Here is a 26,040-nt window from a genome sequence, read left to right as displayed (position 1 = left end):
TCCGTTAGCATTTTGGATAGAGTGACTTGATTATAACAAATAACAAAGTTGAGTGGCTAAAAATGAACAAATCAAACTTGAATGACCAATTTGTAACAAATAACAAAGTTTAGTGGCCTCTAGTGAAATTTATCCTATATATAACAAAGAACAAGAGTAATAATATTGCAAAATAATTTTTGTATAAAATTACTAAATCTAGTTTATTAAGTTCCTTGACAAGTGCAGCATTTATGAAACCAAAATAATTTTTAAATATCATCCACATGATTTGTACTAGTAAAACTGTTCCATCCCGTTTCTATGTGAAAAATACTTGATATCTTTTATTTTTCCTTGTGAACACATTATCAATCAGAAAGAAGTTTAATCTAACATACTAGCTAGAAACTCTAGCTAGGAGCTTGTTTTAATCCATAAAGCGCTTTGGCAAGTTTGAACATATCTCTATTCTATTATTAAGCACGTTGGGTGTCCGATCCGCCAACGGCTACGATTGAGAGATGAAACTTCGGATTTGACCTCAGCTCTCCAATTACATATTTTGTCTTCTTTTGATTAAATGCATCTGTTTTATGTATAGAAGTCTAAATTTAGTTAAAAACATACCCACCACATATGCTGCCACACGATACGTTACAATTAAAATTGAATAAATTCTGAAATTTAGCGATATATTTATCCGTTTCCTTATTTTTTTTGTTTCCATATTTCTCATCTTCAATTGAGAAGACTCCACCTTCCATTTTCTTATTTATTGTTTCCTTACTTCTTCGTTTTTATATGGATCACAATGAAAATCATTTTTTTTATTTCCTTATTTCTTTTTTTTTGTTTCTATACATATTGGTGTGGACAATTTAGAATATATCAATGTGTGTGTGTGTGTGTGTTCTAAATTGGAAACAAAGAAGAGTATAAATTGGAATGTGGGTGTGAATATATATTTTTCTTGAGGAGGGATCAAGTTACAACACTTGAAAGTTACAACAAAGTTACAACATCATTTTTTTTCATTTTCAAAGTCCAAATCGTCGATCCAAACCGTTAGATATTCAATCTATATTAAAATGTGCTTGCAGACCAAATTTTACATTTTTTGAAATTTTTTTGCTATTTATTAAGATGGGTACAAAATCGCTGTTTTTATTAAAATTCTGCACCATTAAAAAACAGCAATTTTGTACCCATCTTAATAAATAGCAAAAAAATTTCAAAAAATGTAAAATTTGGTCTGTAAGCACATTTTAATATAGATTGAATATCTAATGGTTTGGATCGACGATTTGGACTTTGAAAATGAAAAAAAATGATGTTGTAACTTTGTTGTAACTTTCAAGTGTTGTAACTTGATCCCTCCTCATTTTTCTTATAATGTGTGTGTGTGTGTGTATCCTATACATACACACGATAACACTTTTTATTTATGTTTTTTTTATATCATATTATATGTTAATATTGAATTGTTGTATGATATTTGATATTAGATTCGAATCGAGCTATTATTTGATATCATTGGTACTTAAAAATAAAAAATCATCACATCATCAAATTGTTATCAGAGATCACAATTAAAGTTAATTAAAAATACAGAATCATATAAATTTTTTATTAACATGTGTTTTAATTTTTAGATAATTATTATTTTCATTGATATATTTGTTTCTTATAATATGTCACCGTTGTAACGCACAGGTATGATACTAGTAATTAGATGAGGTTGAATCTCGTGGTGGTTGTTTTCAATTACAACATTCTTTGTTTCCATTCGTTTGACTTCAGCAATCATAAATTCAGATATCGTGCAAGGCATTGGTGGATGGTGACACGTAAAAAAAAAAAAACTAAATAACTTAAGTGCAATAATTTCGAGGACTGAATTGAACTTAATTAAACTGAATATATATAATAATTTAAGAGTCAAAGATTGATTTTATTTAAATAAATAACCGCGTATGATCCAATAATTCCCCGTTTTGCTCATCTATTAAAGATTCTTTGCTTCAAATTCGTCGTATTCACACCAGTATTGTTTCTTTACATGGATGCCCTTGGTTGCTATTTTGTTTGACACAGGGTGTCTTAGCGCATCAAATAAATAAAAAATGCAGAATAGAACTAGTCTCGAAAATTATAGTGCGATTGGTTAACACCTTTGAATAGGGGATTTGTATCCAGTGCAATTATCTGAATTTTTTTCATAAACCATAATTAATAAAACGAATTTTGCGGAACCAATATGATTGGGTTTCTTTTTTTTTTTCAAAAACCATAAGAACCGTGGGGTTCCCACGGTCTCAAAATTGTCTTTTCTCCAGACCGTGGGGTTCCCACAGTCTCAACTTCTTTTTTTTATATAAAACAGAGTTTTTTAAATTTTTTAAATTTTTTGTGTTAAAATATTAGAAATGTTGAAAATATTTCTTTGAAAATAGATGAAATACAATATAATTTGATTTATTAGAAAGACTGCAATAAATAACCCGGATCAATATTTTTAAGGTCGGATTTTTCGTGGCTGTAAGAAAAATTAATATATTTCTTTATGTGTTATTGGAAAAAAAATAAAAATGCTTAGATTCTGAGTTATTGATTCCGGTTCAAAAGTCACTTCTAGATAATCCAGAAAATATTGTGATCCTTCTAGTACATTTAATTTATGAAAAGTTGTATCTATTTTTGAAAAAAACAAAAACTTTTAAGTTATTAATGATTGTTATTCAAAAAGAATTCTCAAAATAGATATGACTTTTTATAAATTAAATGTCCTAGAAGGATCACAATATTTTCTGGATTACCTAGAAGTGACTTTTGAACCGGGATCAATAACTCAGAATCTAAGCATTTTTATTTTTTTTCCAATAACACATAAAAAAATATATTAATTTTTCTTACAGCCGCGAAAAACCCGACTTGAAAAATATTGATCCGAGTTATTTATTGCAGTCTTTCTAATAAATCAAATTATTGTATTTCATCTATTTTCAAAGAAATATATTCAACATTTCTAATATTTTAATACAAAAAATAAAAAATATTAGAAAAATTCTGTTTTATAAAAAAATAAAATAATTGAGACCGTGGGAACCCCACGGTCTGGAGAAAAGACAATTTTGGTCATTATGATTTTTGGAAAAATAAAATCAATCATATTGGTTCCGTAAAATTTGTTTTATTAATTATGGTTTAGGAAAAAAATTCCAATTATCTCACTGAATACAATTAAATCTGAATCGTCTGTTTTAACTTGATACAAATTTTAAAACATATCTCTCTATTTAAATAGACACTGATTTTCAATCGCTCGACTGAGATTTAACGAGAGTTAATTTTACTCAGTCAGGTACGAATTCGCATCCTCTGGGATAATTTATATTTTGCGTGACTTTTTGAAAAATCTCAACCGTTCAAATACGTTATGCACGAATCTCAAAGCTCAAATAATACTGCCCCTGCAGTATCCCCGAATAGGCACCACACACGTCGGTCACGCAAAATATGAGATATCTCAGAGGATAGCACTCGTCAGGTACCTGGGAGCATACGGATCGATCCTTGAATAGGTATATAAAATATTCAATTGGGTGCATAGTTTGTATAGTTGTATTATGTCAAATCACTATTTGAGCCGACTACTAAAGTAATGCTTCTTTCCTTAATTTGTTATCTTTTGGAAGATGAGACGATGATAGGGCTAGGAACACAGGTATCATGCTATTAACTTGAAGATCAGACCGAAGGGTTGGATGGGTATTGGAACAAATTTGGGTTTCAAATTTGTCCGTTCTATGTGCGTTAAGATTTGCGCGTTCAGTTTAGATTCATGGTGCTATTCATAGTCAATTTCGTTGATGCCTTCTTGCTTAGGAGCGGAATTTTTTTTTTTTTTTTTTTTTTGACAAAAGGACTAAAATTAAAATGTACAATATAGTGAATGAGATTTGAACTCATGTTCTCTCCACTATAAAGTAAAGTTTTAATCACTAGACTACAAATAAACATGTGATATATATTGAGGGAGGCTAAATTATATAAAACGTTTAATTTTTTTTTAATATATATAATTAAAAATTTGAAATTATAAAAGTAGCTTAGCACCTAAGATATACTGAGATCCGCTCTTATTCTTGAGGTGCTAGATTTTTCATTGACAGGTTAGTTCAAAACAAGACAAAAGTATCAATCAATTTTTTTTCTTCCTTTGCAGTTTGAATGGGCATGGCCTACAAATCTCTTCTAGGGTTGGCCAACAAAATCCCTACCAAAATACTAGAGGTGTTACATTAAAGAAACCAACTATTTTATGGCATTTCAGTCTAAGTGTCACCGATTACAAATTGTCTAAGTTTGAATCCAACTACTAGATGAGCTTCACACGATGGATTCAAAAGTTTTTAAGCTGGTCTATTATTTACATACAAAATCTATTAATTTTTTTAATTCATTTAGTTTGATAAAAAAACAATTAATTTTAATATATTAATGTTTTATTATTTTAATATATGCATTAATGTTTCATCAATTTTTCTTTTTCCTCATAATTTTCTTGTGCTTTTTAAGGCCAGCGGCCCAGCGATATCTCATTGGAATTTACGGTTCCTCAAAAAAAATTCTGGTCCCTTCCTTTCTTATCCGACCTTTTATTGAATTCACATCCCCTCACCTGACTGAGTACATTTGACACGAATCTCAAAGCATAAATAATACTACCCCTAACGCCATTCCGAGCCCCCCACCAGTTGAAATTAAATCTGAACCGTCCATTGTGTTGAGTCAGGTACCTGGGAGGATACGGATCCCCTTTTATCTGAGTTGAGATGCAGTGAAGTAACTCAACTTTTGGGTTTTAGATCCGGACCGTCTGATTCTAATCCGTGATAATTCATCTGAAGTAGAGCGCACACATCTCAAGTAATGAATCCGAATTCCGAAGTGATCTTAAGCGACAGATTCAAATCAAACAGTCCTAATCCAAAATCCAATAGTTGGATTACTTTAGAGGATCCGGACCCCTTTTATCTGGGTGTAGACAACATACAAAAAGTTTTAAGATAAAAAAGGAATCATTTTAGTCAAAAAATGGGCTGGCTCCCTTTAACCCCTTTCCCTTTACACTTTGGGAGAGGGGGGTGTCCGATGGGCATCGGACCAAATCCGGTTCGATGGGGGGTTTAAACCGTCAGATCTGCTTTAGGATTCGCACCCGCAATTTCGCATCTGCTTTAAAATCCGTACACACGAATTCTAAAGCAGATCTGACGGTTTAAACCCCCCATCGAACCGGATTTGGTCCGATGCCCATCGGAAACCCCCCTCTCCCTTACACTTTAGCCTATATTTCTCTTTTCTTGAACCTTGAACAAGACCTTAGGCTTTTCCCCTTAATTCTGGGCCCGAAAGAAGCCCAGAAAGCTCAAATCATTGCAATTATGTACTGTACTGAAAAACTGAAACAAAAAGCAAGGAAAAGGGTCGAAAGAGAGAAACAGGAATAAGAGATGCTGATCAGTTGTCAGATCCCTAGCTTCACCGAATCATCCCGTCTCTTCCTTCCTCGCTCCAACTCACACCTCATCGCCATTACAAGAAGAAAAGGAGGAGGGAGGAGAAGCTACCTTAGCTTTACCTCTTCCCATTGCTCTCAAATCTCTGACTCAAGCTTTGCCATGGAATTCAAAGAGAAACCGACAGAGCGGCGAGAGGAGACACGCTCTAGTCACTCTTTCAACCTCCTCTTTGTTGAGATGGGAGTTGGCTACGATCAGCATGGGTTCTCTCTCTATACACACTCTCTCTCTAAACACTTAATGTGAAGGTGATTAAATTTGCCTAATTTTTTGTGGTTTAACTTGAGAGCAGACAAGATATAACTGTGGCGGCAATGCGAGCATGCAAAGATGCAATCTCTTCTAACTCCATCCCGGCATTTAGACAAGGTACCTTTATTTTTTATTTGCGATTTGGAAACTATGGTTTAGTACGGTGCTGAAGAAATTTGATCAATGCATCGTTACTGATTGGAACTTGAGCTTCCTAATTCACCGATCATTCTCAAATTTGGTCGTTAGTTTGTCTTGAACTTGAGCGTCCCCCCCCCCCCCCCCCCCCCCTCTGCTTTTTAATTTAATTGCCCAACTGAGGCACATTTGGGGCCTTCTGAGAGTTGAGTACTGGCAGTACATGCATGTAAATTGACATTTTTAAGAAAACAACTAGGTCTGATATGATTTGCTACTAATAGTTTTGAAATGACATGCGCCGGTGTTGTAAAAAACGTCCGTTTAGGCTGATTAGTCGTTGGCGGTGACCAAACCATCATGGAATTTTCTGACTAATCAGTCGATTATTTCTGATTATGGCCGATTATTCCCGATTAATTGCTTGGCGGTACCATGTCCGTCTGACAACCGCATACCGTTATTTACAACACTGACATGCGCTGTTATGTGTGCATTTCAGGGACAATACCAGGTGTGAATTCTGGCCAGATGAAGCTTAAGATACAGTTAGGGGTCCCTCGATCAACCCAACATTTACTTGACGCAGACAGAGTTAAATCTGTCTTTCCCTAGTAAGTTCCTTTTGACTCTTGCATATAACATCCTATACTTTTTATTGTGTTTATTACTTGTTTCCTATATATTGAGGTCATTTGGAATATAGCGAATCATCAGTAACAAGGTTAAATTGAGTGCAAGGAAATCCAACTTACCCTTGAGATTATTGCATATTAATAGGTATGCATCAGGACACATAGATACTGTCAGAGGGTACTGAAATATGAAAAATGCAAAATGTAAGCTTAGAGATATTCATGGATGCATGTGCTGAACAAAGCACAGCACAAAGCACGGTATATTGCGGGAAGCTTTCATGTCAAATTATCATGATAATTTTCACAAATAAGTGATGTCAGTCCCCAATGCACTCTATCTGTACTTGGTAAAAAACTATTTTTATAATTCATAAAGCTCTCCTTCACATTGTACGATATAATCCAACCCCATTTTTGCAGTTGTTATATCCATATTAACAAACATCTTACTGTGGCATTAAAATGTAAATAATCTGTTTGAACTTCTCCTCTTTCTTGAAGTGGTGAAATTGTTAGCTTTGAAGTGGTAGATGGGGGGATGATTTGTTCAAGCGGCACATGCATTGAAGCTATGGGAGATAAAAATGACGACTGCTATATCGTAAATGCTGCTATTTATGTAGGTTATTAGTGTATCTACTGTGTTTTGTGAGTTCCTCTCTTGCTTAATCTCATTTTTGTGCTAGAATAAATAGTTTCCCCAGTGAGACTTGTTATCGTATCTGTACATGGATTTCTCAGTAAAACTGTAATATTCTGGAGATATTGGTGAGTAATATTAAATAGGTAAAATTTGTCTTTGGTGGCATACAAAAGCTTGAAACTGACATTAATGCCATTGAATTTGGATTTGATTCGGTCTTGGCTTGTTCAAAGGAAAACAAAAACTATTTTATACTGTTCTTTTGGTGCATATGTGCTTGATAAAATAATTGATGTTGTTTGTTAAAAGATGGCTGATTAACTTTTTAGTTGATGCAATTTAACAAATGCAAAGTGTACAACTACCTTTGTTAATGAACATGGAAATCAAATTTAAAACTTATATAGGTCCATCTGAAAGCTTAGAAGATTGACCACCTACAATAATATACCTATTAAATAATCTGCTATTATACACTAAGGTGTTGAATATAGTCGATAGCCTGTCCATAAGCATTGACAATTGCCTTCTGCTAATATTAGGACTACAACTTGTATCTATAAATTGCTTACAACACATAACAGTTATAAAATCCCAAGTAATATATGCAAACATTGACAACTGCCTTCTGCTAATATTAGGACTGCAACTTGTATCTATAAATTGCTTACAGCACATAACAGTTATAAAATCCCAAGTAATATATGCAAATACGGTTTCTTCAACCATTCATTGAATTATGCAGTTGGATATGATGCTTGCAATGTAATGCCACATAGACCTCCATACGAACCGATGTCACGTTGCATCCGCATGTACCCTCCCTCGCCCCAGCCTGAGCCCCATGAGTTCTTGACCAGCCAGTATTTGGTCCCAGCAGATGTGCCATAGCCGACGACTGTAACAGCATGGTCCAAATCGGTTCCACAATACCCTGTGAAGAGACCTCCATCATAGAGTTGGAAGTCTATACCTGAACCCTCTACCCCTGCCGAGACCGGCTGGTTTGCTACTGCATTTAGCAATGCTGCTTCGCTCCTTGGCACCTCTTGATAGCCCCTAATAATTTTTTCCACAAAATAAAAAATAATAAATGGATACTAAAATAGATAACTGATAATAAGGTGAAATTAGTATCTTTCAGTTTGAGAAATTAATAGGTTCAGACCTGATAGTGGCAGCAGAAGCAGACTTTCTGGAATTACAGTACCCTTGATTTCTGGTGTAAGGGTAGTTGCTTTCGGTTGCAAGGCCTCTGTTTCTGACAGCAAAGCTGAAGGCGGCCTCCATGGTGCCGCCATCACATGACATGCCATTCCCGGTGCAATCCAGAATTTCCTGCTCTGACAAGGACATCAGCTGGCCGGTTTTTAATTTCACGATGCCTTCCATTGCTGCCACTGCCGAGAACGCCCAGCAACACCCTTTGAATGCATTGAATTCAATTGTTTTAATTGTGGATTATTCATTTTGGGTTATGATATTATTACCAACTTGGCCCAGCACAGGTGTGTACCAGACTCAATACCAGTTTGGTACTCAATGTAACTTACCCTCTTAGGATTAGATAAGCATAAATATATTGCCGAATTATAGGGCCTCGAGTACGAACACCGGTCTGCTATGCTGAGTCAATTTTTTGTTCAGTCTTGTACGAGGATGTACCAGTAGAAATAATAACATTTGGTTTCAACCAAAGCTTTTCCTATGATGGTCAGGAGGTAATTTTGTTTGTTTAAATTTTTACTGACGTTGCTATATGAAATTACACACCAACCATATTAAAATATATTACAACAGTATAGTTGGCAAGGAATAAATATGTCGAGAGTTGTTTAGTGGATATCTGGTCTTGCACATACCACAAGGGTTTTGATCCTTGACCCCAGTAACTGCGCCACGAGCTCTCCAGTCCATAGCACCTGGCACGTCAGCTAGATTTGCATACATAAAAGGTTGTTCTACTTCTTTTTCCTGTGAAAAAAAATCAGAGATTGTAAGTTCTTCCTAGCTATTTCAAAGCCTGTTTCCTGACATTAGAGCAATGCTAATTGATATCGCGCAACACTGTTTGCATGCAACTAGTTGGTTCAACAAGCTGCAAACTGGTAACTTTATGATTTCAATAGTAGAAAAGCAGAAGGTTTGTCACTTGGAAAAGTAGAAAGAAGCAAACTTGAGCAAAAGCAATTGGTACAAATACAAGAGAATAGAAATCAAGCACCTCTTTTGCCGCGGAAGGGTTTGGCTTAAAGCCAAGGAAGGAGGCCTTGAACTCTTCATTGGTCAAATCAGCAAATTGGTTTAGGCCAAGCTGGTACGTGCGGTTTCCGGCACGGTTAACTGAGTGCACATACTCAGCATTAGTCTTGAATATTTCAAAGCGGTGTGCCTTCTCTTCGGCATTTTTGTATACACGCCCATGTTGTGCCATCCATTTCTCGTGTCGTGCCGACATAGGCATGTCAACGATAGACAAGTCAGTGGCAACAGTCAAGGATACCAAGGCAAGTAGTATTGCTACTAGCCATAGTATTTGAGAAATGAAATACATGGTTGGTTGGTTTTGCTTATAGCTTCCGGTAAGGTTTGGTGTAGTTATATATATGCAACAATTGAGATGGGGTATATATAGATGAGTTTGTTTATGGGAGGGTATTTTTTATGCGTAATGGGACCGTAAGAAGGAATCATTTAATAATGACTGATGTTATCTCAAAGCACAATCATGAAAATGGTGAGCATTAAAATGACGTACCTGTAGAAATAAATAACAAAATAAATAATGAAATTGACCTCTAAAAGTGAAAAAGATTATGCCTATATCTCATTATTTGAATTAAGCTCATTTGGACTTAAAGCATTTTATGCCCTTGCTGTTACTTGGTTCACAATAACACGGTTCATATAATTTAACTCAGCATATTCAGGTATTATTCACTCAAAATATGGGTTGATGATCAAGCGACCCAACACATTTTAAACCCATGTGAATTAATACTGAGAATTTCTCCACTTTGTGAGTTTCGAACCCACGACCTCCCATATAGAAGCCATATACCTTTGCCACTAGATCAAATACATGTTTTTAAAATTCATGTATAATTTAACTCGACTGATTAAGGTGTGAATTTCTTTAAAAGCTTCTAATCCGTTTGATTGGTTTACAAAAGTTGTTTTTAAGAAGGAAAAAAAAAACATGGATTGAATGCCAAACTAACTAAAAGCATGGATTGATTTTGATACCAGTTGATGATTTCCCAAAGGAGTTTACAACAGTTTAGTTTGAGAACAAAAGTTTCCCCATCAAGGCATCAGCATCCTAAAAGATGATCACATGGTCACTTCCAAAAATGAGAACTTCAATCACATTTCTAGTTGGATTTATTTCATAGATGAATTGATTTTTTTCTTTCCAAAAATCATTTTTTCACCAGTCGCCTTCTATGGGAAATTCAAATGAGTTCGACTTCTCTTCTACTTGGTACAGACTCCAAAAGACCACGCAACATAGATTAAATCCAAGTAGCAAGGAAATTCTCATCATATACGCACTTGTAGAAAAAATAGTATTGAATCTATTTCAAGTATATTTGAAGAGAGAAGTGATTATATTCCAAATTTCATGTTCATTTCATATAAAATCAAGAAATTTAAAATTCAAACTTTTTTGCTGAATGAATTTATTTTTAAAAAACTTCTCTTTTTATGTTATACAAAACGAATTGACTGTAATATATATAATTATATATAGATCAAATTCAACAGTTTAAATTCATTATTTGATCTGTTAGTTTAGACTGTTCATTTCATGATTTTTTTTATATATAACCACACATGTTTAAAAAAAAAATCATTTTATTGACAAAATAACGTTATCGATTTATTTTTTAGATATGATGCCATACAAGAATTAGTTTTTTGATTTAGTGACAAAAGACAATATTTTCAGTATAAGATGTCGCATGTTCGAAATCCGATCATATTTTTGTGGATATTAAAGATGTTGAGTGGCTTGACCATCAATCATTATATCTTAAAAATAATATGATGCCATACATGATAAGAGGCGGCTTTGTGTGTTCAAATTGAAAGACTGTACTCAGATTTAAATTCAACCGGTCTTTGATTTCCTTTGGGAGTTTTTGGCTTGTACGATTCTAATTTCTTAACAAAACATCAAAAATGTCATTCTCACATTTTGGCAACAATTATTTAGGATGGTTTTTATGATACCTATGTGTTTAGTGCATTTTAATCATTTTGAGTGAGGCTATTGTACACTATGCATAACACATATATTTTAGTCTGTAGTCTGTACTATAGATTACTATTATTGTTTTCAAAAGTTCAAATAGTCGATTTGAACCGTTCACAATGTTTATCGTATGAAAATATACTTATAGATCAAATTTTACATTTTTTTCCTTTTTAGTATTTTTTAAATAGATAGAAAATTACTTGAATTAAAGATTCAAGACCATTCAAAAATAGTGAATTTGTACCAATCTAAAAAAATAGTAAAAAATAATAAATTTTAGTACGCAAGTACAATTTTATATTGAAATCATGTTGAACTGTTCTGATCAACTATATGAGCTGTGAAAAACAAAGATTTTAATCCATAGAACATACCAATCTGCACTATAAACAATAATATATCGCTCTTTAAATTTTCATATATATAATGATCTATTCTCAAGAACCAGTCTTTAATTTAAGGGGCAAAGAACAACACTCTCCGTATGAAAAATCATAGTTTTAAAGCCAAATAAAATATTAAATAAAAATTAGTAAGCTAGATATCCACATTTCTACGTAAAACAAAAATAATGACGTTGTTCGCACAGAATATATGCTACAAAGTTTCAGTATAGCAAGTTATACCTTTTAAACATTTGTTATACTCTGTCAAATCAGATAGCAAGTGTACTATCTTATCGATGAGTATGCTCAGGTATCGATCCACAGGGACGGAAGAAAATGACCGGACTCGTCTTAAAATTACTTGAGATTCTAGGAGTGAGAAAAATTGGTTTGGTTCGGTTCTAACAATTCTAATGATTTATGACAATTTTAAAAGACAATAAAGAGAATTAAAGTTGTTTTCAATTGATAAAAAGGCGTTTCCAGGGTTCAGATTTCATTTTTGTTCAGCTCCGAGGCATACGGCCCGTACGGATTCCCGTACGGTCCGTAGGGGACCCCGAGTTAATGTTGCAGCTGATACCTCGCATATTTAGCCTATATTTGACTTGATTTCGTACCAAATTCACGTTCTAAATTGTCAAAATCATGTGCATTTCATTGATATATCCTTAGAATTTGGTACTGTTGAGAGTTTGTTTGTTTTCTGCAGGATTGGAGCAAAATACACGAAGAAACGGCGTTTTTGGACTCCCTGGTACGACCCTTACCAGGCTTGGTACGGCCCTTACCAGGCTTGGTACGGCCCTTACCAGACTTGGTACGGCCTACCCTTACCAGGCTTGGTACGGCCCTTACCAGATTTGGTACGGCCCTTACCAGATTTGGTACAACCCTTACCAGACTTGGTACGGCCCTTACCAGATTTGGTACGGCCCTTACCAGACTTAGCCGATCCAGCCTCTTTCCCATCTTGTACGGCCTGGCCGTACCACCTTGGTACGGGCCGTACATAGATGCCGCCTGACAGAATTCAAATCTTGGCAGAGGCTATTTAAAGCGGGGGATCTCTCCATTTTCGGGGATTCCAATTCATTCCAGATTGAGAGCTCAGTGAAAGAGAGAAAGAGAGCAAAGGAGCAAGAAGAGAAGATCAAGGAAGAGGAAGAGGCGAGAATCGACGGATCTACACCTTCTCCATTCCCGATCTTCAATCTAGTTCTTTCATGACTTTCTCTATCTCTTTTCTTGTATATCTGGACAGATCCATGACTTGTGAGTAGTAGACTTTCGTTTCTAGGGTTTGTAGATGGATTTTCTTGATTTGTGTTGCTTTTCTTGATTTGGATCTTGTATGAACTCTTGTGATTGAATTGATTGTGAATTTGTTTTTCTTGATTGCTTTGTGTTTCTGTGATTGCATGTGGTGTGCCTATAGTGGTAGATCAACCCTAACAAGGTCATGTGACCATTGCCTTCTCTCAACCAAACCAATCCCTTTAGGTAGACTTGATCGAATTGAAGCCGAAAGGTTGAATTCTCCTCTAATCGACAGATTAGAGGTTACCTTAGATCTCCAATCAATCAACTAGAGGATCTGGACCAAAACACGAGAGTTGAGGTTTAGAAACCCTAGAAGGTGAAGAATTGAATCCAAAACTTAGATCTTGAACCAACAAACGAGAGTTGAGGTTTAGGAACCTTAGGTATGGTCAATTGAACCTTTATCAAGAGTTTAATACGAGGTACCAGCAAGAAATGCATCAACTCGAACTTGTAAGCTCTGTTCTGGTAAACCAGTACGGCCCTTACAAGAGTGGTGCGGCCTACCCGTACCAAGCCCCATACGGCTTGGTCATACCAGGTTGGTGCGGCCTGGCCGTACCAACTTGGTAAGGGCCGTACCACTAGAGGCAAATCAGAGATGAAGTCTGAAACCCTTGAAACACCTTTTATCCCAAATCAAAACACAGTTTATACCTTTTCTTGCACATTTACTATTCTATATCATTGTGTGATTGTTTGAGTTGATTCCTTAGGAAAATTAAACACCAAAACCCCTTTTTCTCACTTCTAGTCTTTAGCTAAGCTAAGTAAAATTCTAGATAAAGAAACCGTCCCTGTGGATCGATACCCGATTATACTCCTCGATAGGGTTGTGCACTTGCAACCCTAATCGGAAGGTGTAACCGCGGTTTAAAAGGTACGCTCCCAAGCGTACCGAAACTTGCGTTGCGCTTTTACGCCGATCAGCAGCTACTGTTTTCTGCGTTGATGCTAATGTTTAGGGTTTCTATCGACCAGATCTAGATACCTAACCTCAAACTTTCGCATTTTGGCCTAGTACCCGATTACTAGACTCAAATACTCCCCTCTTAGATGCGTTAAACCTCAACTTTCGCATTTTGGCATAATTTATCCAAGTTACTTGTTGGTTTACTAAAAGTATCCAAGGACTTTCGCCTCAAGGAAAGTTTCACCTTTCGGGTACTCCTTGGTTTCACCCTACTTCATATACTTTATTCGGTTGGATTAAATGTCATAGACTTGACTCCTAACACTTAGATGTGCGCATTCATCTAATGGGATGACTAATCAATTCAAGCAAGCACAAATAAAGCAATCAAAATACTACTCAACAAGGTAAAAACAAAGCATTCAACACAAAATCCAAGTAGCATGCAAACAAAGCCAAACTAGAAACTACATCTTAACCCTAGAAACAAAGTAAATTAGCTACTCATGTTTAGAAGATAACACAAATAACAAGAAATGAAAGAGTTCATGACAAAACAGTGGAAAATCCGAAGATCCGTTGCAAACTCGCGTTTTTCACCTCTCTTCCTCCTCTCCTCCTCTTGTCTTTTGCTCCAAGAAAAGTTGTCCAAGTTCCAGTGAATGAATCTCTCTTTTTTCGATGTGGAATATCTCATTTAATGCCTCAGATCACGCCCCCAGAGGCTTCCTTTTCGGCCTCCTTAAATTATGCTCAATTCAGATTCCAGCTGGATTTTCCGAATTAGCGTCCTACGGCCCGTAGGGGACCCCGTACGGGCCGTATGCCTGTGCTTTGTCTTGGAGACTTTGTGCCTCTGTTGTGGAACCTTCTGTGTGGTTGGGCAGATCCTGTACGGTCCGTATGGAATGTCATACGGGCCGTATGAAAAGTAGTCAGATCCAGTTTTTCGCCCCTTCTCCTGCAAAATACCAAACAAAGCATAGCAGTACCACATTTCAAAGTAAAAATCCACATTTATAGGCTTTAAAGCACATATTTTAGTGTAAATCAGAACTGTAATTTAGATATAATATGGAGATATCAGACGTATTCTCCATAATTGAGCAAGGGGACAGAACAAATTTGACCCTGTCAATTTTTGATTGAGAAATATGAGTGCAAGGCAACCTTCAGCTTTTGCAATGTGAGCTGCTTAATTTCCTAATCCAAGGGAATGATCTTTCGCCACAAAGGTGACCATCATCATATCCTTTGTTTTTACAGAATGCACCTTTCTCAAGCTATTATACCTTTTTTTATGCACCACGTCATTATTATTATTATTATTATTATTATTATCATCATTATCATTACCATTATCATTATTTTTATTATTTTTATTATTATTATCATTATTATTATTTTATTTTATTTTTTCAGGATAATGTCTGAGTTTTCTTATCCTACAACAATTTTATGCACCACGTCGTTATTATTATTAGAGTGAGTCTATGGTACTATGCATATCACGGGTTGGTCTGTAATACGGCTCAATATTCGACTTTTTAAAATCCTAACGATTGATCCGAACCGTTCATCTTGTTGTCCATATTAATATGTGTTTGGAGACCAAATTTTACATTTTTTGAAATTTGTTTACTATTTTTTTAGATATTTAGAAAATCACTTGATCTGAAAATTCTGGACCATCCAAAAACAGTGATTTTCAATAAATCTAAAAAAATAGTAAAAGAATTTCAAAAAATGTAAAATTTGGTCTCCAAACACATATTAATATGGAGAACAAGATGAACGGTTCGGATCGACCGTTAAGATTTTGAAAAGTCTAATATTAATCCGTATTACGGACCAAATCGTAATATGCATAGTACCATAGACTCACTCTTCTTCTTCTTCTTCTTCTTCTTCTTATTATTATTATTATTATTATTATTATTATTATTATTATTATTATTATTATTATTACTATTACTATTACTATTACTATTGCTATTGCTAATATTATTATTATTATTATTATTATTATTATTATTATTATTATTATTATTAAGTAGGGTTATTTTTCAGATTCGTTCCGGAAACAAAAGAATACTTGTTGGAAACAATGTTAGAGTTATTCTTCATTGATTATAGTTTTTTTTTTTTTTATAATTTTGGGCCCAATAAAAAAAATAAAAATAACATAGTCGTGAAATTTATTCAACATATTAGAGTTATTTTGTAGTAAAGATGAGAAGTACATTTTTTTTTAAAATAAATGTAAATTTATATAAAATTTCAAACTAAGCATATATAAATCCAAAAAATTAGAATAAGGCTAAACTTCGACATTTTTGGTGAATATTAAATTATTTAGGGTTCGACGTTCAAAAGTGCTGAATAAATAATACAAGCCAATTTGTACTATGATCTGCAGCAAGAGTGCTTGGGGTCCGATGCCCATTGGATCCAAAGTGGTTCCATTGGATTTGGTAACCGTCGGATCTGCTTTAGAATTCGTGTATACGGATTTTAAAGCAAACGCGAAATTGCAAACGCAAATCTTAAAGCAGATCTGACGGTTACCGAACCCATTGAAACCACTTTGGATCCAATGAGCATCGGACCCAAGCTGCTTCCCTGCAGCAGTTAATTCGATTGAAAATACGACAATACTTTAAAAATTTAAACTAATGCAAAAAGAGTCGATGCGCGGACTTTTACTTGGAAATGCAAATGTCGATTCTCTATGGTATTTCATTGTAACAGATTACTACAAAAATTTTATTTTATTTTTTTATCAATTATTAATTTATCATTTTATCACTGTTCATTGCATCAAAAGTTACACAATTTATGTTGTATATATTTTCAACTAAAAAGAAGATAAATATTAGTCATTTGATGTATATGACTAATATTTATCAGTCAGTATGGAATGTGTTATGTGCAATAGGACCAACATAGAAACACATGACCATATCATGCGGAACTGTCTGTTTGTAGTTAGTTTCTGACAAGGGTTGGGAACACAGATAATCAATCTCTTAAGAAGGTGGGAGAGTACCATCATCGAGGATTCCAATCTGCTTTTTTTTCTTAAGAAAAGGAGCACTCTCCTATTCTTCCATTCGAGCCGTTCAAAATAGATCATACGGCTTCAATTATATCTAATTTGTTTTAATAGATTATATTAATAAAAAAAATAATTGAAGCCGTATGATTGATTTTGAATGGCTTAGATAGAGAAATAGAAGGTGGGAGAGTACCATCACCGAGGCCTAGGTCCAAAGAAGAAAGTCCTTAACCATAGAAGCAAAGAGATTATGGAATATAGCATGGACAACACAAGTATGAACACTTTGAAAGGAAAGAAACAAAAAAAATGTTCTCCAAGTCTAGCAAACCGCCATCAATACTGATAAATGAAGCTACAACAAAAATTCATTATTAGAGAGAGTATTCTTACTTAGAAGAAGAACAATGAAGAGAGTTGGAAGTGCTTTAAGCACTTCTTATGTGTTTGACAAATAGTGAAATATTCGGTTTATCGGTCTATGTAATTAAAAAATTGTATAAATATTTTTTTTTAACCAATATATTTGTTAGTGATTATTATCGTCAATTAAAAAAAAAAGTTAAACCAAACTAAAATTCGTCTTATTTGATTCGATTTGTACTTTGATTGATTAAATTATTCGGCCGATTCGACTTATATCTAGCTATGCAAATGCAAATCAAATAGAATTTTATTTGGACAAAATTCAATTTGGTTCGAACACAACCGCCCAAATAGTCTCCCCTATCCCCATGCAGTATGCACCTTCCTAGATTTCAAAAGGATAGCTACACGTTATTATACAAAGAATTCGCCACAATGGATCGCACCTGATCAAGACAGATCATGACAGACTAAGTACTGCCAAAGATTCTCTCTCCATTTTCTCCAGTGGGAGGTATCTTGTTGGGAAAACCAAGAAATCCCTTTCAAACGGAGAATTTTCTTTATGTAGAAAATATTAAAAAAAGTAGAGAGTGAAATAGGAAGAGTATTGTTATATTTTTATACGTACAAATATTAGTAAAATTTATACTGATGAAAAAATATTCAAAATTCGAATCGGTAAGAATTATACTGATTCAAATTTTTTTTTTTTTTGAAATATTTTTTTATACAATGAAAAGTGGATCCACACTATTTAATTAATATAAAAATACATTTGTGACCTCATTTTCGTCAGATGGTACAAGATAGCTCATCTTTTGTATCATTATATGAATACAAAATTAAAAGAGGGAGTTTATACCGGTATATAATTTACCGATTTTTCTATGTATAACAAAATAAACGCACTCTTTTTATTTATCTCTCAACTTTTCTAATAATTTCTACTAATAAAAAATCCTGTTTCAAACGAGGAGGAATCCAAAGCAGAAATTTTACTTTAGAAATTACTATAAAATAATGTATGTGCGTTATTATAAAATTATTACGAAATATTTTGATTTCATAAAAAGGTATCGAAATTTTTTTGGATTCCTTTAAAACTAGCCTATCATGATTCATGACCACATCGAAATTCGTTATATTTCTATTTGAGAAAAATGCTTAGATAGGATAAAAAGAACAAAAAAAAAAGCCACACTTAAAAAAGTCATAAAAAACAGAAAATAAAATTTCCGTTCGTTTTATAAAATCGTAGTATGTATGAAATCCATCTAATAGCCCATCATTCATAGAGAAATATTTCTGAAAGTTAGCACCACAAGCATGCCTGTCTGATATAATAACAAAAAGGGTCCCTATGAGAAAATGACTAACGAAATTGACATGGCCAATTGATGATGCCTCAATTCTTTGTTTTTACTATAGCTGATTGATATTGTTCGCTCTGCAAGTGAATTTTTTCAGAAACCATAAATTAAAAAAAAAATTACTTAACCAAGTTGATTCCTTTTTGCAAAAAATATAGGAACTGAAATGGTATTTTGATCTGGAGTGATTTTTTTTTTTACGTACTGAATTGTCATTTCGGCCCGAAGTAGTTTCACATATTTTGCAAAAAAATAGTGTGGTTGTGGGCTGAAAACTTGTGATATTATCACGGATTGAAATGACAAGTCGATACAGAAAAAAGAAAGAAGTTCAAACTGAAATGCTTTTTTAGTTTTCATGTTTTTTTTTGTAAAAACGAAACCAATCAAGTTGGTTTGATAATTTTTTTTTTATTATTTATGGTTTCTAAAAAAAATCCTCGGCAAGTGTGTAAGAAATTGGCACAAACATGTATATTTGGATGCACTCTAGAATAGCTAGAATAGCTACTATTTGAGAATAGTAGATGAGAATAGTGATTTTTGGAAGAGTGTGAGAATAGTGTTGATGTGGTGCTATTTGGAATAACGAAAATGTTGTTTGAATTGAAAATTTAGAATAGCGATGGAGGAATTGAACATTTGAGAAAACACCAATTATTATTCCGACTTTTTGTAGGAATAGCGGAACAACGCTATTCTCGCTGTTCCAAATAGCAATTGAGTATGTTTGAATGGATTGGAACAACACTATTCTCACTATTCTCAGTATATCCAAACATACTGTTTATGTCCAAACAACAACAGACAGCCTAACAACAATTTTGAGTCCAGTAAGGAAGATTATGTTTTTAGATAACTTTGAAGAGAAATTCAGAAAAAACATTAACAATTGCGACCCAGCAGCAATGGAAATAAGGACATGGTTACATGCATGCACACTTCTTGACTTTTTTATTTTTAAAATTTAAATTTGTCATTACCTTTTTTTTTCTTTTTAAGTAAAAAGATTGTCATTTTCAGTGATTTGAAGATAGTTTTACCAATTGGCACTCCTAATTAAAGATGACTTTATCAATTGGTCTTCCTAATTTACTTTTTAATATGTTTCTATAAACTGGATGGTCTTGAATGGGAGGTAAGGATATTAACAGAGAAGTTTTCACTTCATGCAGCGCATTAACATTATAAAGGGCTGTTTTGATTCTATAGTCTGTATGCTGCATTTAAGTCAAAACTACTCTGTTAAGATCCTAGTCTTGAATTGATTTCCTTAAATTATTTTTTTCAACACTCTACATGAACAACTGAATACTTTTTCTTGATCGTCAAATTTTAGCATTGAATTGATAAATGATACTGACATTTTAAAATGATCTCAAATATTAATATATAAAAATTATGTTATATCATGAATCTAATTAATCAGCATCAAGTTTGACAAAATTGTTGAATGATATTTATTGGCGCACTTAGCAGCCGCTGCTGAGATTCCTTCAAAAATATTTATTGGCGCACTTAGCAGCCTCTCCTAAGTTTCCTCCAAAAATATATTTATTGGCGAACCCTCATATTTAATGATCATTTATGATTTAACGATTAAGTAGAATATAACTGCACACTCAAATTCTAACATTTTTTTATCCCCTTATCTTTTTATTTAATTATTTTAAAAATTATATTGACCATTATACCTTTCTTCTAAATAGAGATATCCATTCAATTTGTATCTGAGCATTGAATCAGAAAAAGAAAGAATTCGCATCTAATATTTCCTTCTGTCTATTTGTCTTCTTTCTTTCCAAGAGTGAAAAAATGTGCCGTATTGTGACTAACATGCTGTGACTTTGATCTCGTGCCGTGCCGTGATCAAGTTATTTTTTCACGTACCATGTCGTGCGGTGACCAAAATATCAAGGAAGGGTCACGGTATGTAAATAGTCACTCTACGTGAGTCACGTTGTGCTCAAACGTGTCTCGCATGACCATTTGATCATAATTTAAGTTGGTTTATTCAAGATTCACCATTTGATCAATATTTAATTGTCCTAATTACACATGACTCGCGTGACCACGTGCTGTGTCGTAACTAAATTTTGCACGTAGCGTGCCGTGTCGTGTCAAAGTTCCAAAAAATGATCACAGCACGGGACACGCGAGTCACGACACGTAAATGACACGCGTGCCGTATCGTGCCGTTCCGTGACAGAGCCGGCTCTGCCGTGACATTTTTCCTTTAAGATCTCCTTTAAGATTGATTTGGTACATATCTCCTTTAAGACTAATTGGTCGAAGCAGCTTAACCAGCCTAATTGATATGCCATTGCCTTCTGTCAAGAAAACAAAGAGAAATGGATTTTATAAATTAATAGCAACTTAATTTGGTCGTGGTGAATCTGTACCAGTATGAAATTAACTAACTGGAATTAAAGAATTCAACAATTATCTAGTACCTAAGATACACTGTTTTTAATTTATGGAATTAAGGTCTAGTCTAATTTAGCTTAAGAAGAACTATAGTAATGAATAAATTAAGTTAGCTCAAAACAACAGTACCAGTAACATCCAACAATTAATAACAACTTTTCTCTTTCCTCTGACTAGTATTTACTATGAAAAATGAAGATCTCTTCTCTTCCATTATAATTGCTCCTGACCCTAAGTCTTCAATTGAAGCTACAATCTCTAGCGATAACCACGGAGATCAAATTGAGAATCCACCAACGATCAGCAACATATCGACTTGTAAGAAGTTGCAAACAATGAGAAAAGAGAAGCATGTTGACGGGAGTTCAAAAGTAAGTGATCATTTTTTTTCTTTATTTTCAGTTTCTTCTAGCAATAAACCAATAAGTTAAAAATTAGGTTAAATAAAGAACATATATTGGTAATAGTAATTGGAATATAATGAAAATTTTAATATAGTTTTGCAATACCTTACTTTGTAGGTTTTTTTTTCAGGATAAATGCATCTTGTTATAAGATAATAGTAAAATATGGTGGGTATTTTAAATCAATCAATAATGAGGCAAAAGAGAAGTATTATTCAAGAAATTAAGCAAAGAACTATTTATTTGAATGAGACAAGCTATAGTGTAGAAGAATTATTAGAAGAAGTGAGTAAGTTCTATCTAGAGGATGACACTTAGAAGTTCTCATTGTTTTTGTAGACAAGCGTGTTTAGTTCTCAGTCCTTTATCTGAATGATAGTGGTTACACATTGATGCTTTCAATGTACGAGTTGTAAGGTTTCAGATAGGTTATATGTGCAACAATTCAAATCAGTTCAAGATTTGTTCACTATTCGAAAGCCAGAATCTATGTATAAAATTAATTTCAAGATTAAAATAGAGTTTACCACTAAACGCGTTGTGAAAATCTTTGTCTAGTTGTTCTCTTTGCTCCTTCTCTATGTCAGATTTACGCACCAACGACAGCAGTTGCGTTTGCTATTAGTATCCACATGAACAAGTTGACAAACTACTGTAATTCGGTATGCTAGTACCGAACTGACAGCCCTTTCCTTTCTCTCTGTCTCTCTCGTTTTCTGAAGTGAAGTGAACAGTATGGCATACGAAAATTGAACAAATTGTTGGTCCCAAAGGTACCTTGGGGGGCGCGGGGGGGGGGGGGGGGGGGGGGTGAATAGGTCTTTTATATTTTTGGTCTAAGTAATAATATTATAGCGTGTCTATAAGTTATTCTTGGTGGAAACTATAATAACTTTGTCCTAAACTAAATGTAAAGTAAATAGTAGTGTCACACCCCAAATCCACCGGGTCTGACAGCCTGCCGCGTGTATCTATCAGGTGTCACATATACACGCAAGGCAGTGGATCTTTTATATGCATTACCAATATCCTCACTTGCTGCGTCCGTCCAATAAACCTGAAAATAATCGGGAGGGTGGGGGTGAGAATAAATTCCCAGTGCGAAATTTGCCACAGTTTAGATTATTGGACTTGCAATCAGACTCTACATTCAAAAATGAAACCCAAACAATAACAGTTCAAACAGATATATATAATCATAAATAACAGAATGCCAATGCTCGAAAACAATTTAATCAACCTGAAACACAGTTTACGGAATTTCCAAGATGAATTTCAAACACAACATATATTTTGGCTTAACTCAATTCAATAGGGCTTGTAGCAATTACAGATGTTCTTTCGAGCTGAACCATTATCAAACCCACATCTGTAGGGTTACTGACACCTACAGATGGCCAACCGCTGGACCCTTTATCTGACACCCATCTGCAATCGCTTGGCTTAACAGTTTATTAAGGTCTAGTTTGAATCATATAAAGAAAATCCTCTCTGGAATCATTCCAATAGTCGTAATATTCAATTGACCTTTCAAATGCATTAACACGTAGGAGAATGCCACCGAGCCATAGACGTTACACATGTCACCCACGATTTCCAATCACATCTCATAACATAATATTTCCAATCACATCTCATAACATAATCACCCTCCCTCGTCCCAACCGGTACTGGGAATATCGAGGGCCGTTCACCTAAGGCCATTAGGATCCTGGGAATCCAAGTCAGCATACAGCCCGACTTGGCAAATTCATTGGATCCAAGTACTTAACTTCGTAAATCCATTCACATACATATTCAATCCAATCGTGGTGACTTTCAATCAAATCAGATCATAATAGATCGACACAACCTACAACCATACCAGCATGCAAATCACTCAAGTCACATCAATTCGAGTTTAATTTGATTGGGCTATGCAAATGCTCTACACAATTCAATGATGCAATCAATGATATTCAACATGACAAACGAATTCACGGTTTAATTCCTGAAAATAAAGTATCAAACAATTCCAAGAACCCCGCACCTTATTATGACGAGCGTATCGCTTAGTTTAAAGATCAGGCGTCTCGAATTGCCTCGCGAAATCTTGCTCGACTGAGCCTACACCTATATTATACGTTTACTTGGTTTAGTTCGGTTACATTATCAAAACTTAAATTCCAAAAGCCGTCTTTTAATTCGTCAATTCTTTTATACCTTTCGGCTCATTTATAATCATTTAATTCAAGTCCAATTCACCTTATTTATCCAATTAAATATTCAAAGGCCCAATTTACGTATCAATTATTTTATTCCAATTCAATTTAATTAAAGGCCCATAATTTAGCAAAGGTTTACGCCTCTAATTAACAATTCACAATTTATTCCAAGTCCATTTATAACATTTCTAATGCATAGGCCGACCATAGCCTCAAACAATTTACATCTTACAAGTTGGCCCCTTATTTTTATACAACTCATATAAGCCTTATATTTTATAATTCATACCCCTTATTTTTTTTTATAAAAATTCCCAAGGCTTGTATTTTGCACAAAACAGCCCTCAATTTAATTTATTTACATTTTTTGGTCCCTGTCAAGTCAAGGACTGGTACACACACAAAATCAGCACAATACCAGTGGTATCACTGGGCTAGTACCGATTGGTACCAGCAGCACATACACAACAACAACATGGAGGTACTAGTCGCAATTTACTAGTACAACATCAACACAGAACCAGCAAAACAGAACAGAAAGCAAGACAACAAAGCGAACCAGCAAAACAGAAACAAGTCACAGGTCAGATCAGAATAGACACACCAGAAATCAACCACACGGCTCAAGCCTCAAGTCAACACCATTTGTCGGGAAAATCAACAACCCGAGCAAAGGTGAAATTTACTACAATTCCCTTTAATTAATACAAATCACAATGGTCCTATCTTTTACAATTCCGACCATTAATAAAAATCATTTTACAATATAGTCCTTTATACTTAATTTATTCGAACAAATCGATCGAGTCGGGAAAATCAACAACCCGTACTCGAAAACTAGCAAATTCACATCCTACGACATTAATCGGTTCATCCAGACACCAATCAAGAAGTTTAGAATTTATTTTGGAAATTACCCGAAAGAGAGAATGTCGAAAGAAAGTGGCCGATTCCAAGGGTTTCGCCGTGCCTTGTGGCCACCAAAATTGAATCAACCACCACAGATTTAGCGTCTCCAAACACCACATTAGCACCAAGAGACACCCGATTAGCACCCGCGAGCAACAAGGACGGACCCCCAATTTCTAGGGTTTCGGGTCCTCACGAGTGTAGAGGCAATCGGTGCAAAAGAGAGATATTAATTGGACGAGGAGGTCCACGGGTTGGAGAGGGAAAAGAGGAAAGGTTTGGTGGTGATGGCGGGGGTCAGCGAGAGAGGAGGAGGGGTGGTGCGGAGGGGCAGTGGAGGCAGAAACCGAGAGAGAGAGAGGGGTTTCTGGCGGGTCGGACCGAGAAGGAAAGAGAGAGAGATGGGGCGGCGGGCGGCGGGCTGGCCGTGGCAGCGGCGGAAGGGGAGGGGGCGGAGACCCCCTTGGTTTGGCGTAGAAGAGAAGACAGAGGGGGGGCTGGGTCTCACGGGTAGGGAGGGAGAGGAGAGAAAGAGAGGAAGGGTTTATTAAAGGGGGTGCTTCAAGATTCGTGTTGGATCTAATCCAAAGGTCCAAACAATTCAGGATTTCAATATGATCTCATTTGATTGGTTTAAAAATCTGTTTCTCCTATTAATTCGAATCGAAGTTTCGTAAAATTTTGCAATTAATTTCGTATGAATATTTTGTACTTTTATTTCTCTATTCTAATATTCAAATCATTTGGTATTAATTGTACATCTCTATTTATATATATATATTTAATTAAACTTCTATAATTCATTAATAAACAAGATTTATAAATTTCATAATTTATGTGTACAAATAATTCGTATTGTTATATTTTAAATCTAGATTTCAACTAGGTCATTTACTTACACGAGTCAATTTATTTCCTTTTCTAAAATTCCATGATCTTGTAACAAATTTTTCTAAGTTATGAATTTACCGAATAGTTACAATTTATCTATAGTGCTATATTTTATTTTATTCTAAATCTCTAAATTTTATTGTACATAATTTCATACATTATTTATATTACGAAATTTTAGTTCCGTTTTAGTCGGTCAGAAAATTTCTGAACGATCGTTAAGTTAATTAAACTTTTTATTTAAGCCAATTGATCGATTTATCAATTTTAATCAAGTTTTAAAATTT

At 34.5% G+C, this 26,040-nt stretch overlaps 2 protein-coding genes across 2 annotated transcripts; one reads left to right on the top strand and one right to left on the bottom strand.

Moving 5' to 3' along the window:
• The first annotated feature begins 5,440 nt into the window (after positions 1–5,440).
• Positions 5,441–7,422, top strand: LOC144563168 (50S ribosomal protein L34). The gene is made up of 4 exons (XM_078312575.1): positions 5,441–5,770; positions 5,860–5,936; positions 6,460–6,571; positions 7,097–7,422. Exons 1-4 carry the CDS (start codon positions 5,499–5,501, stop codon positions 7,224–7,226), a joined length of 591 nt encoding a protein of 196 aa, XP_078168701.1. The 5' UTR covers positions 5,441–5,498; the 3' UTR covers positions 7,227–7,422.
• Positions 7,423–7,842: 420 nt separating this feature from the next.
• On the bottom strand, positions 7,843–9,977 carry LOC144563167 (senescence-specific cysteine protease SAG39-like). The gene is made up of 4 exons (XM_078312573.1): positions 9,463–9,977; positions 9,101–9,212; positions 8,407–8,662; positions 7,843–8,297 (listed from the first exon to the last, which is right to left on the bottom strand). The coding sequence occupies exons 1-4, from the start codon at positions 9,790–9,792 to the stop codon at positions 7,976–7,978; spliced, it is 1,020 nt and encodes a 339-aa protein (XP_078168699.1). The 5' UTR covers positions 9,793–9,977; the 3' UTR covers positions 7,843–7,975.
• Positions 9,978–26,040: the final 16,063 nt, after the last annotated feature.

Source organism: Carex rostrata, chromosome 12 (assembly GCF_964058835.1).
Source record: "Carex rostrata chromosome 12, lpCarRost1.2, whole genome shotgun sequence".
In the NCBI taxonomy this organism is placed as follows: domain Eukaryota; kingdom Viridiplantae; phylum Streptophyta; class Magnoliopsida; order Poales; family Cyperaceae; genus Carex; species Carex rostrata.
The sequence above is the reverse complement of the archived record's forward strand: the minus strand, read 5'-3'. Positions and strand labels throughout refer to the sequence as shown.